At 32.7% G+C, this 14,394-nt stretch overlaps 1 protein-coding gene across 1 annotated transcript in view; it reads right to left on the bottom strand.

Moving 5' to 3' along the window:
• Positions 1-14,394, bottom strand: part of Smp_172050 (putative cyclin fold protein) — a gene marked incomplete at both ends in the record, with an annotated part of 29,532 nt that overhangs the window by 7,780 nt on the left and 7,358 nt on the right. The window contains 4 exons of the mRNA XM_018794788.1: positions 2,574-2,740; positions 4,401-4,520; positions 7,937-8,152; positions 9,400-9,434. Of these exons, the coding sequence (XP_018649165.1) occupies positions 2,574-2,740; positions 4,401-4,520; positions 7,937-8,152; positions 9,400-9,434 (538 nt within the window). The remainder of the gene's footprint in view (positions 1-2,573; positions 2,741-4,400; positions 4,521-7,936; positions 8,153-9,399; positions 9,435-14,394) is intronic.

Consider the following 14,394-nt stretch of genomic DNA (forward strand, 5'->3'; position numbering starts at 1 on the left):
ACTTTGCCTTTAACCTGGCTGTTTTTTCGGGTTATTAATTTGGATATATAATTGTAGAACCTGAAGAGAATTTATCAAAAAGAATATTCTTCGTTCAAATATTAGTCTTCTAAATGAATTGCATAATTCTACTACTGCTGTGATGTTTATCTTGATAACTTTACCTCGCTGTCCACTGACCTACACTGATGCACAGTTTTGTCAGGTTCTTACACTGTTTATGATTGATTAAATGACTTGTGTAAATACATTTTCCTAATGTTCAACTGGCAAAATTGAAAGCTGACTTATAATTACCATCAATTGAGCATGTATTCAAACAAAAAAACAATATAATAAAAAAAAACTGTGATTTGGCCAAATGAAACCACCTGTCTATTAAATGTATATTTGTGGATACCAAGTCGGAATTACGTTTGATACTGACCAAAGCAGCTAAATATTTATACAGAATTATTTTGAAAAAATCTGTTCACTTTACAAATTCTTGTATTGAGAGATAGGGACAGAGAGAGAGAGAGCAATGGGACGTACAGTTTAAGAATTAGCATATTCCATTAAATTCGTTCAAATTTACTGTTTCAGATCTGTGTGTACACTCGTACACGCACATAAAACAGGCTGGATCAACACATTGGGCGGAGAAGGGAAATAAAAATGAATGAAAAACTACAAAATAATAAAAAAATCACTAGGTTTTAATAATATTAAATTTAGTTGACAAAACTTATTCGTTTGTCTTTGGTGTCTGAATCTCCCCATTAATGCTTAGAACTGCATTTGATCAGTCTCTTATTGGGAAATGTGCATCCTGTGTACATTGCCCTCATATTGTGATTAAGTCACAAGCATTTTGGGCAGATGGATGGTGGCTAGTAGTGGGATCCAGGACACGGTTGTTGACCTATTTGGGACGCGTCAGCTTGATGTACTTGCATCCCACAGTTGATGTTCACTCCGAGATTACGGAACTCAGTAGCTAAGTGGACAATGTGATGGCGTTTGAAACGAACGGTACTCGGTTTGAGTCCTAAAGTGAACGTCAACTCCAGGATCCAGGTACACACAGCTGAAGAGTTCCAAATAGGTCGAAACCGGAGTCTTGGATTCCACTATTACCCACTACCCATCTCTGCCTATACAAATAAAAATAGTTCATGTAAGAGATTATCACTGCTATTACTATTACTTAGCTAAAAGCCTCTTTTTAATTTCCAGTTATATGATTACTGAAGGTTTGAATAGTTAAAATCTCTGTCTTCTTTTGAAAACAATAGAAACTTTGTAAGATTTTATTAATGAGGAATTGATTCTATTGTTATTAGTAGTAGTGATATTAGTAAAAATCCAAACATTGCTTATTCATTGGTCATTGCAGAGCATCGTACAGTGATAATAATAATTCAAAGGTCTCTTAGTTAATATACTGAATTCTTTTCTTTTTCCGTTCAATGTTTTTCATTCGTAAAACAGATAAAGTGAATTTATTCCATCTATATGAAGCTAAATGACAAATTTAACCGAATATGAAAACATGGATATATAGCAGACCAAAAAGAAAGATGAAAATGGAATAATTTAAATTTGATATGAGTGTGTGTGTGTGTGCGGTTGTGTACTTTTGTTTCAGTCAGCATTAACAAAAGAACAAATATATATATGTATAATTACTACTAGTGACCGGTATAATTGTTTTCTCTAGAAAAGATTTGACATTGTCAATTTCTCATCATAAAAACAATACCATAATACAACATCAATGCCTATGTAATACACATACGAAAGAATTTTCATCACAAGATAACCACTTCACTTTATTCTTTCATTTCTCTCTGTTGTATACACATAAACAGAGAAATCCAATTCATCCGTCTACAGGATTTCTCTTTTAACAAAGAAGTTAACTTTTGAAAGCAAAACGCATTAAATTAAAAGATGAATGTTTTAAACAATTATAAAGGAAATTAGAAAAAAAAAAGATATGAAAGAAAAGGATAGTTAACGTTATTTTGATTTATTGAGTATTGATGAGAAGAAATATTTAAGTTATAAAAATTGGAATATTGATGATTGATGATAGAAAAGTAAGGTGAAAATAATATTGCTGGAAAAGCTTCCAACATTACTGTATGACATATATTATTACATCGTTAATAATTCAATAGAATGTATAGGAAAAATAACGTCGAATTGTGTTTCAGTTGAAAGTGACATTTACATTTTTCGATAAACATTAAATAAATTTCAGTGGTGAATTTTAAGGTATATTACATAAACATAAGATTTGATATCAAATGGTTTGAGACAAATGATATAAGCCTTTAAACTTAATTTACATACCAACAAGTACTTATTATCAATATGTATAGGAAATGTTTAGAGAAATAACCCACTTACTGTTGGGCCTCAACCCAGGTCATTCAATATAACAACCGCTAAGAGGTTTGGCTAGAGAATGATCTCCTGTGGGACTGAGATGATTAAAGCAATGAAACTGGTGTGAACTTAATGTTGTCAAGAGAAAACAAAATATATGTGTATTAAACCAAAAGAGTACATAGTCCAAAACTTACACATCATCAACTTGCATATCTTTTAAAATTTGACAATAATCTACATTCCAAACAGCTTGATCATCCCATACTTTACTAGCCAGTACTATAGCGCATAAAACTATTCTTTTCCAAGAACTTGGTGTCAATTCTGTCTCAGCACTAGTCAAAAGACGTTCCAAGTAAACCTATATAATAGATGAGATTTAAAAAATTACTGATTAGCATTATTTCTAGATCGTGGTCTTCAAAATTTAGCAAATATCTGTGTCGAAAGCAATAACTGGGCTTCATGAAAAACGAACCACAAGTGTTAAAATTTTTATAATATTGACGATCGAATGTTTTACAAATTCAAGGAAACAAATAGAAACTTAAGTGTTTTACAGCTTCAGTAATCATTCTTGGACGTGATTAAAACATGAAGAGCCCGATCAGACTTAACTGCTATTTCCACACTACTAACTAAATCGATCAATAAATTTCTTTATTAAATTTAACCGGAGAGCAGTTGAACTTCGAATGCTAAGTGTACGACAAGAAGACAATAAGTGATAACCAATATCATTCACGACATCACTTTGTCGAAAAGGAGAGGTAAAATAACCACAGATGCAAAGATAGTATACTCTTTTCATCTACAGATTGTGGTCACTAACGTAAAATAGCTATCCCTTAGGCTTTGGACAAATCAACAAAACGAATCCGTATTCTTCAAATTTGATGGTAACATACTCTCATAGCGCACCAATCGTCGATACACTTTTTAATAGCACTTGAGTATATTTTGTTGTTCTTCTATACTTTTTCATGTTTCCTATATTTTTATCTCTTTTGATTAACAAAAACTTCGCATCAATGTAAACTCCTCTTGGATTTATAAGTTGTTGTAACGATCCAACCTTACGAAATGTTATTCCTAGGCTTTTAAGATATCATGATCCCGCGATATAGATATATGGTGTCTTTTTAACCCCATATACAGGACATCAGCCTAGTTGTCCACATGAAATTAAATAGTTAACGTTGTGAACCTACATAATTTACTCTTCAGACACCTAAAGAACAGATAACAAATCATGGTTTAGTATACGTACAGCATTAAGTTTGAAAGTGGAACTATCACTTTTAAACTGAATTCTAATGTAGTGTTTTAATGAATGTCGCTGACAACGTTCAGAAAGTTCTAGTTTCGAACATAATAATCTGGGTGACTCTACATTCATCACACGCTTTTGGAGACATGGTAACGGACGGCCATGGAACGTAACAGAACCGCTGACTGTACCCAAATGAAATCAACTTGTGACGAATATAATCTACAAATTAAACCTATTTGCACAAAACTCTTTTAACTAAATCCCAAATTCGCGAACTGATAATCATAAAAATATAATAATAATAATAATACAAAAAGTTCAAATATGGGATTAGATAGTTATCTTAAGTTAACCATCTTGTGTAAGGTCTAATGCTGTCATCTAGTTGTCAAGTCCTAACAAACGAGATGGAGTTATTTACGTAAAAGGAAATCAGTAGTTGAATTTAAAATGCTTCAACCGATAAGCTTTGTTGTCCCGATTAAGTAGTTAATTATATGAAACGGTTTAAAATAATCTTAAATGGAGACTGAACGTTAAAGTCTTGAAGTCTATACATATGTATATTTACTTCAGCATATTCAATAAAAAATATTATTCTTAATTATATTTCAAAAATCAGATATATGTATATATGCTTTTGATTCGCTAATTTTTTTCTCCAATGCAATAAAGGCACATATTTATTATGCGCATAAATACAGAAATATTTATACCAGGTAATCATTCAAACTACTATATGACATACCATAGTAACAATTGCACATTCTGGAGAAAGCTGGGCCATTTGGAATAAATTACGAATGAACCGATATACTGTTTTCAAATCTGGATCACGTGTAGCATAATCAAAAGGAACTGGCTCATTCTATACAACAACAAAAAAGAATTGTTTTTAATGAAATAAAACTAATATGAAATATTTCAAATAGCTTAGTTCTAATCAGTTCATTGAATGAAACTCTCTCCATTCTTGTTTAACTTTATGGTAGACGTTCTTTTAGAAATAACACTTTCTTTATCTAAATTTAGAGGGTTTGGACCTCTACCAGGAGACTCAATTGTTGACTTAGAATATGCTGATAACATAGTTCTATTTGATCAAGATGCTGACAAAATGCAGTCTTCTGACCACTATAAGCAACAATGCAGGCATGTTCGGGAGGCTATTCTCCCCCTCGAAATGCGAAATTTTACTTCAGGATCGAATTGCATCGGCACCTGAACTAATGATAGGGAGTGAAGTAGTTGAGCGTGTTGACCGCTTCACTTATCTTGGGAGTCTCATCAGCCCTTGTGGTCTGGTGTGTGACGAAATCTTAGCACGGATACAGAAGGCTCGTCTAGCTTTCACCAACTTGCGCCATTTATGGCGTAGGCGAGATATCCGTCTAGCAACAGAAGGACGGATTTACTGCGCAACACTTCGCTCCATCCTACTTTATGGCAGTGAAACATGGCCGATAAGAGTAGAGGATATTCGTAGACTACTAGTATTCGATCATACGTGTCTTCGAAGCATTGCTCGTATATCCTGCGACCACCGAGTAAGTAATGCAGTTGTTAGGAACCGGGTACTAGGTAAGGATAGCAAATCGATTGATTAAGTAGTGAAACTTCATCAGTTGAGATGGCTGGGACATGTGTTACGTATGCCCAGTCACCGACTGACCCGTGTGATATTTTATGGTGAAGGAGTAGGTTGGAAGAAAGCTAAGGGCGGCCAGACGAAAACGTGGCACAAATCCATGAAGTCACTGACAAGTGGACTGAGCCATGTCGGTAGGTGTAGACTACCTGGTTGGGATTCGCGAGATGATAGCAACCGATGGTTAGAAACCTTGAATGACATGGCTCAAAATCGTTTGCAGTGGCGTAAGTGCATCCACTCCTTATGTTCTCCAAAATTCTAATCTTCTGAATTATTCATGTTCCTTTCTTTTTTTTCTCTTTTCAAATTTATTTTACTGTATTATACTCCTTCAATAACATCTTCAAACCCTAATCTTTTCTATTACTGCTTATATTTTTACTACTTCTACCACTATGGAATTTGAATAGACAACTGCATCTCTGTGTTAATGTGGTATGGCAACTCAAACTGATGTACGTACGTACGAAGTTCTACGTTGTGACAGACTGACTGACTGAGAAAGCCTGAACTGATAATGGGGGATGAATTAAGTGTGTTGAATACTTCACTTATCATGTATTCAGATCAACCCCAATGGAATGGTATCTAAAAAATCTCAGCAAAGATTCGGAAATTTCTATTAGCCTTAGCTAGCTTACATCATCTTTCTATCAGTTAGCGAAGTGGCGAGTTTACTGAGTGGCATTCTGCTGTTTTACTCCATTGGTGTGACAAATACCAATTAGGAAAAAAGGATATTTGTAGGCTGCTAGAAGTCAATCATAGGTGCCTCGCAAGCCTTAATGGTGTAGTGGAGAACAATCGAGTGAGTAATCCTAATATGTTAGCAGTAAGGTATAAGATGAAAATTGGGAACCAGTCAATTAGGTTATGAATCTTCAACAACTGAAGCTGTTGAGACACATATTACGTATGTTTGACCGCCATTCGCCTTGATAGATGACGTTTATTGATGTAGGAGGAGTCTAGAGGGAAGCTGGAGGTGATCAAACCAAGACGTGACATCAGTCCACAAAGTCAATGACAATTGAACTGAGTCATGTTGGTAAGTGCAGACTACTGGCTTGGTTGGTAAGCGAGTGATTTTTGTAACCAATATTTAGAGATTTTGAATGATGTAGCTCGAAATTGGTTAGAATGACCCAGGTTAATTTACTCTTTGTATTCTCTTGGATCCTAATTTTTCTAAGTTATCTTGAAATCGCATTTAATCGTCTCATGAATTCCTATTTTCTAAAACCTTATATTCTATGCCTAGTCTTTCTTATCACCACTAATACTCTTACTATTTCTATTACTCTGAGATTTATCTTAACATTTTTACCTTGCCAAGCTAATGTGGTGTGGCAATTTGAACCGATGCACATATGCTTCAGATTCCATGTTGGATTTGACTATCAGTAAGTTTAACGGTAAGTGTAAATTAATCTCTAACTTTTGATATTTAATGCATATAGTTTAAATGGGATTTCGCGCCACATAGAACACGCACTGCATAAAAACATTTAGTTTAAAAACAGGATATTAAAATGTTTATGACCAAGACGATAACTAAAAAAAGTGATCCGTGTAAAATAGACATTTATTGCAAACGAAAACCACTACTTCATAAATGTATGTCAAGTATGAATTTTTTAAAATTTAATTAGAAGATACTTTTTATCACTAAATAAAGTCTGTTAGGCTGATATAAAGACAATATTGAATAGGTGGTTTACACTTAGTTTTAAACAATTATATAAGTGCTTTGGAATCTCTCAGGATTACCTTTAAAGAATCGAATTTATTATTTTTTTTAAAGTGTAACACTTGAAAACCAAATAAGTCTTCATCTCATTCATGAAGTTCCATATAGAATTGAACTTTCACACTGTTACAGTTGCTTTATTTTCAGGATTATGCTATAATTATAAAACGGGCTGTTAACATATTACATCATCTATTCTTGAAGTGTAAAGCTCTGTTACAAAGTTAAGTCTTCGTTCTTAGTACTTGTGTATACATGTCATCGTGAAATGTTATTATGTATCAGTTGCTTGATCTACCCAGTCATATTACATTCGTCCTTGCATTGTCAGTGTCTTTCTGGTCGTTTCAGCAGTTCACTAACGAAATACAGCAGAATCGAACATATCAGGTCTTATGGAAAATGAATTATCGTCGATCCATTGAAGAAGTGTGATGGTATGTATTTAACAACTTCTGTTAATTTTAAGATTGGATAAGTAAAACAATTCTCAAAAAGTGGAAAAAAACAAATATTATTAAGTTCTCATGCAGTCACTCAATCGCAACTACTGATGACCAGGAATATGAAACTAGATTTGGAGAACGTGACGTTTTTAAAAGTTTGGAATAATAATGAAGGAATTAGTCAATGTTCCCTAGTTTATAGTCGTTTTTCAACTGCGTAAAATTTCGATTGAGACTGTCAGAACTACAAGATTACAGGTAAAAAAACCCTTTGTTTAAGCAGCCGGATAAAATAACTAGCTTTCATCCGAATACACGCGTCTCTGTAGTCGAGAGCACTGACCTGTACGTGAATATTGAGTTACATTGATTAAGTACTTTTAAATCAGAATAAGATAAATTTCTTTACAAACTAAAGATAATGAAAGAAAGATCACCTGTATAGGATGTAACGATTCATCGAATATTTCAATCATAGGATCACAAGCAATTTTATGATTTCTATGCTTAATCTGTAAATAAATTGCTTGAGCTAATGCGCGAACAGTGGATTTAGGATCTGGTCTAGTTACAGTTGAATCATGCAGCCATATAGTTGATGTAGAACTGGAACGATAAAGTAAAGGAATGGTATTTTGACGAGTTCGTGGAACCTGTAATACACATAAAGAAGAATATATAAATATAACATTTTGGAGATTTTTTATCAAATAAACGATAACGTTAATTTAGAGGAGAGAAGTAGCAGTAGTAAGTAATATTGAGATTAGTTTAGTCTTTATATCTTTATGTCAGTGTATGCATTATTTTGAATGATTGAATTATTTACACGAACTGATAAAGTAATGTAACAGTTTCAAAGCATCAAATCTTGGAATGATACATTGATTGAGAAGTCATAAAATTAGTTGGAATGAGGAAATTGAATAAGTATCGTATAAAGAGACCCAACATATTTGGACCGAAAAGAAGTGAAATTTCTCAGTGTCAATATGGTGAGAAGTTTGAGCTAAAACATACATAGCCACAAATGTGTCTAAATATATACCCAATTTAACAGTTCAATGCCTTGATTGGTTTAATAATTTCGTATAGGCATATAAATATTACTGTATATTAGAGTAAAGCCTGATGAGGATCTAATCGAAAACAATATTGTTCGCTTATATATTTTGTTCCAAATCACAATATGGAAATTTTTCAAATTTTGAAGTTCAGTGTTCATCATAACTACTAACAAATATGAGCCTTGGCAACCAAGTATATGTCTGTGAACTCTACCATAAGCTACACCTTTTATGTAGGGGGTTAGCGATAATAAACAGGTGTTTAAGTTGAGGTATGCTGAACAGATATCAGATAAGTAACTTCAAAGTTAATATTCGAACGTTTTAATCACTAACATAGTAACTAATTCATACAGAACTCAAACTAGGATGATACAACTTGAAACCTTTCACCTTCCAAACCTATTCTTACTTCAAGTAATCTAAATCTTTTAAAGCAGTAGAAAATACACATAATACGACTTAGCAGTCACACCCATTCAATAAGGGTAAACATCAATACGCATCTGTGACGGACGTGTTCACCATTCCTAATATTATAGGCTTACAGCCCACTAAATCTATAAGTGCCGTTACGGTCATACAGTTTTTTGTTCTTATGCAGTATTATCAAGGAGTATAGCAAAAAAGTACGTTTTAGTACATAAACACAATTTTATTTTGACGAAAATACACATTCCATTAAAAAATTATTATGCATACAACATAAATATATACAAGATAGAAACAACTGAACAAATAAAATATTACATCGTAAAAATCATCAAACATGAGAGTAAAAGGTTTTCAAATTACAATAAATTAGAGAAATACATACTCAATTATCAACTTACACTACGATCGTATTTAGTTCGAATTTCACGAATTTCTATGGAAATAAAAGAGAAATAATGAAATCGAAAGTAAAAATCTTTTTCTTCCTAAATTTAAAAAATAATACTTCAACAATGATGTTAACAAGTGTCATCAACAAGGTTTGACTTGATAATTTCAAATAAATTGAGCATTGAGTAAACTGTTATCAATAGAAATAATCTATTTCTAATATCCTATTGAGTAGAAAATTTAAATTTTTAAATTGTCTGACGTTTCATAACTCAGTGTAAGACACTTCTTCAGAGAATAAGAAACAAATTAAATTAACCCATGTTTAAATAGTACAAAGGAAAAAAGTAAGAATATTTGGTGTGATCAATTAAGAAATCCCTAAAACTGTGCTTAATTTCAACCTTATTTGCTTTTAACGGAATATTATACAAGCAAATAAACGGAGTAGCAATGAGATTCCACGTGTCCCCGATTGTAGCCAACCTGTTTATGTCACATATATAATCAGATATCTTCTCCAATAACATTAAACCACGAATTTAGTTCAGATATGTAGATGATACTTTTGTTGTCGTAAAAAAGACTCATCTAAAATATTTTTCTAAACTGATCAATACTCTCTCGTTTCACATTAAATTTATGTACGACAATGAAAGTGAACACGGTGAGCTGCCATTTTTAGATTGTTTAGTTAAAAGAAATCTAAGTAACGCTCTAAATTTAACCATCTACCGAAAACCAATGCACTCAAATCGTTATATCAACTTTAATTCAGGACATCCATTCAGTGTAAAATCTCTCTAGCCCTAAATCTCTTTAGAAGAGTAAGCAAGATTATTATATCTGAAGGGTATAAACAAAAAGAACGAAAGCATATGATTAACATCTCACGATTTAATAATTTTCCTATGAAAATTATTAAAAGTTCAATAAAACGAGACGTTTTACTGTTAAATAATAATCCGAATGAAATACCATGAATCAGTACTGTAGTTTTATCATACCACCATGGTATAACATAACTCTAGAGTTTTAAATCAACACAATAGAAGCACATTACAAAACAACGAACATACTTCGAAATGTTTTAGTTCGCATAAAGGAATGAATCCGCTTTATGTCAACACAAAATTGTATCTACAAATTAGGATTTTTCAATTGTGATGCCTTCCATATTGGAGAGTCATCTCGTGAAATCTTGACTCGAACCAAAGAACACCTTGGGTACACGAAGAAACCGTGGAACTGGAAAGACTCCAAATTAAATCGACAATGGCAGTCGATACCACTTTCAATAACCAACAAGTCGCCATTAAAAACATCAAAATAATACAAAAGGCTTTTCCAACTGCAAAGAAGGGTGAATAGCAGAAGCTTTCCAAATATTGCTTAATTTTACTGTCCTTAATAGAAAAGAAGGCCTTACTACCCATCCGACGTCGACCATCTCTCCGAGCTACCATGTCTGATTCCTTTCACATATCACACTATTATCGTACACAAAAGTTCAACTCTTCTTTCATATCACAAATGTCATATTTCTTCACCCTTTTAACATATATACACACAAATATGGTAATACGCCTCGCATAAATCATCTTGACCGGAATGACATGACATTGACTTAATCAGACATGTTTTGACTGATTGCACCAAATATTCTTACTCTGTTCCTTTGTACTATTTAAACTTAGGTTAACTTAATTTTTATAGTTGAAATCATGAGTCAATTAAAGCTAGACTACCATGGAAAACTTGGAAGCACTGGAATGCCGTTTCGTCCTATTGTGGGACTGCTCAGTAGTGTGCATCCACGATCTCGCCTCGCGAGATTCTAACTCAGGACCTACCATCCTCTACAGAAGCGGCTTGGTGATATCAACAATTTACGGAAAATTACAATTACAGATCCCAAGAATGAAGTGAACAAAAACTAAGTTTTCAATAAAAATGACTTTGAAAAGAACAACATTTTTAAAGTGCATTGTATACTTGATTAAATTGGTAATATTCTCCACCTTCGTAAACCAATAACTCTGATTTGAATCACTAATCCAACACAAAGTAACACTTTTTTGAAATAGAGACTGGAGAAAAAAGGTGTAGTGCTCCGTAAATAATTCAATCTAGTATTTGTGCTGTTAAACAATAATTGAATAGGTAGGTACGTATTTTTTAAAAATCTTTTCATAACACAAAGACGACTAAACTAGTTTATGTGATCCACGCTTGTATTCGTCCTCCACTACAAGTAGTTTTGTACAGTAGTCTATGCTTTGTAAAGTCGGTATATTTTTATGAGCGCAGCCGACTACAACGATACTTTCCTGATGAAGTCTAACAGTATTGTTTTAAGTCTTTTCAGTTCTCTATAGACTAGTTTGTTTAATTAAGAATGAATTTCGGGGTTTATTTGTTTCAATGATAATTACAATACACTGAAATAGGTCGATTTTCGATGAGAATTCGGGTTTTAGTCAAGTTATCATGAATGCGATAGAAGTGGATTAATTTCTTGATACGTGTGTGTTTACTGAGGGAAAATATAAAAAAGTGGTAAATTATATAGAAAGTTACTAAGTAATTAATTACTGTATTCATAATTACATGCGATCAGTCGTGAAATTAAATCCAAGTATATTAAAGGTTGTAACAAAAAGTTAATATCAAACTAATCACTCAAGATGTACTAAAAGACGACCGATTAAATTTCAGTTTTGAATATCAAAATCTTGAATAGAACAAGCTCCTACGAATGGAGAAACAATGAAATAAGGGAATAGAAAGTATGCGATAAAATTAAGGTCTAGGAAAATTAAAAAGTCAATGCACCTGTCCTATCAGAAAAGATTTGGATTCATCTTACCTACGGCTTCCAACAATCGATCGCAATTATCTCGAGAACCCCAACCAGATACTCTCCATCTATGAAGACAGTTCAAACTAATATTCAATGACCTCATCAAGTGAATTGATTTACTCATAACTAATCCCTTATCGAATTGTATAGTTTAGGTTCAAATAGCTAAGTAGTTGTTTACTGAAAGACATTAATATTTGATCGATTTAGTGGCACATTTATTTAAACACCATGTACCAAGTAACCAAAAAATATGCGGGCTTTACGATAGAGTATAAGTGTAAGTCTGTTACTTGCTATTCAATAAGTTAACCTTGAATTGAGCATTAAACATTCAGTACAAATCAATTATATTTTGGTTTCTGAAATGGAATATATCACCGACAAATAACTGAATCTCATTATATTGAGAATATAATGAGGTTGTTATGTTAAGGTTACAACGAGTACACATGCAATGTACTACTCGGTAGATAACCTATGGAGGGACATTATACTTATTGCCAAGTAGTGCCTAGAGTTAGTGGGGAAGATTCGTAGCTCAGATGGATTATTTTGATGGTGTCTAGAGTCTAAGGAGGAACGTGTACCACATTTTGAGTAGTCTAAACCAGTAAACAATTACTGTAAATTGCTGTTAATTTAATCCTGCTGTAACTTACTTCATATAGGCATCTCACTGAATAAAAAGTAAAAACTGGAAGAATTATACATCAGACACTCAGTACGGTTTCTACTATTCCAATTATTCTTAATTAGCGATAACTCTAGCCAATCAAGATAAACACATAAAAATGATAAATCATTGATAGATAAATGTGAGATGGGTATAATCAAGTAAAAGAGACCATTTTCTTGAATAATTTAACTTAGTAACGATGAAAAGTGTTGCACCGTAGATTATGAAATACAGCATTTGTGTTAGAAATAATGACCATAAAACCGACTGATTCCATAAAGGTGAGGCAATATTTCAGCTTCTGATCTTTAGTTTCAAAATTTAATTCATGAATCCCTGAATTGCAACACTACACAGAATGTGCATTTTATAGAAGAATAATTCTACTTGAATGGTAAAATAAACAAGAGGTGAACGACTGACACATAATTATTCCAGCAATCTTACTAAGATGACATAAGAAGAAATGAATTCCTATTCACGAAATCTGTCAATTTCTAGTAATTTATAACACCATCCAAATAATCTCCATCAACAAACTGTTCCATCAGAGTGTCCTTATAACAGATTTACTCCATAAAGCGTTTCATACATACATACAAACAACGTAAACATATTAAACCTGGAACTAATCATGTAGGTGCTTCGCAATGATATATTTAATAACGACATGTTATATTTTTTAAATGGAGATTTCGTGGATCGAAGAAAGAAATTAGTAAAATCAGTACTTTTGTGTTATTTTTTTCAACAAGTCTCAAAAGATAATGAATAATTACGATGTTAAGGCTTTTTTAACCAATTGGTTAATACAGAACAAAAGTTCGAGAAAAATAATACATTGTGCTAAATGATAATACTTACACAACAAAAACACAGAAAATCAATAAACAGCATGGGTGATAACCACTGTCATTAAGTGTCTTTTTAAATAAATGACAAACTTTTAAGCTTGGAATTTAACATTTTTTTATCAATTTCTTCACTCATATATAATTAGTATACACCTGAAGCTTTGCAAACATTACTTTGAAATATACCTGTTATGTGAAAGTTAAAGATGTTTAAAACGTAAGTAGGTGGGAGCTGAAATCACAGCCTTAATCTAAAAGTTTAACCCATTGAGTTGAGGTGCCATGTTGGTCTGCTTCATACTTCTAGGTCTAATACTTAGCCTCTTTTACTTTCGGATTTCCATTATTATTACCGCCTATCTATATTAACAGTCACAGTGTAAACGCGTAGCTCCTTTAATTTTCATTTGTTTTCATTGCTTTGACTGTTATGGACTAACTGACACTTTTTATCCATTGATTAGTTCGTTAAGCTTTCTAGAGTCAATGGCTTTTCAAAAAATAATTGGACACCTGTTGTTCATTCACAAGTGGATGCTTTAAAGTGATACTTTCATGCGATGAAACTATTGACCAATACTGAGCACACATAGAAAAATCCATTATT

This window comes from Schistosoma mansoni, chromosome 1 (genome assembly GCF_000237925.1).
Source record: "Schistosoma mansoni strain Puerto Rico chromosome 1, complete genome".
NCBI classification, from domain to species: Eukaryota; Metazoa; Platyhelminthes; class Trematoda; order Strigeidida; family Schistosomatidae; genus Schistosoma; species Schistosoma mansoni.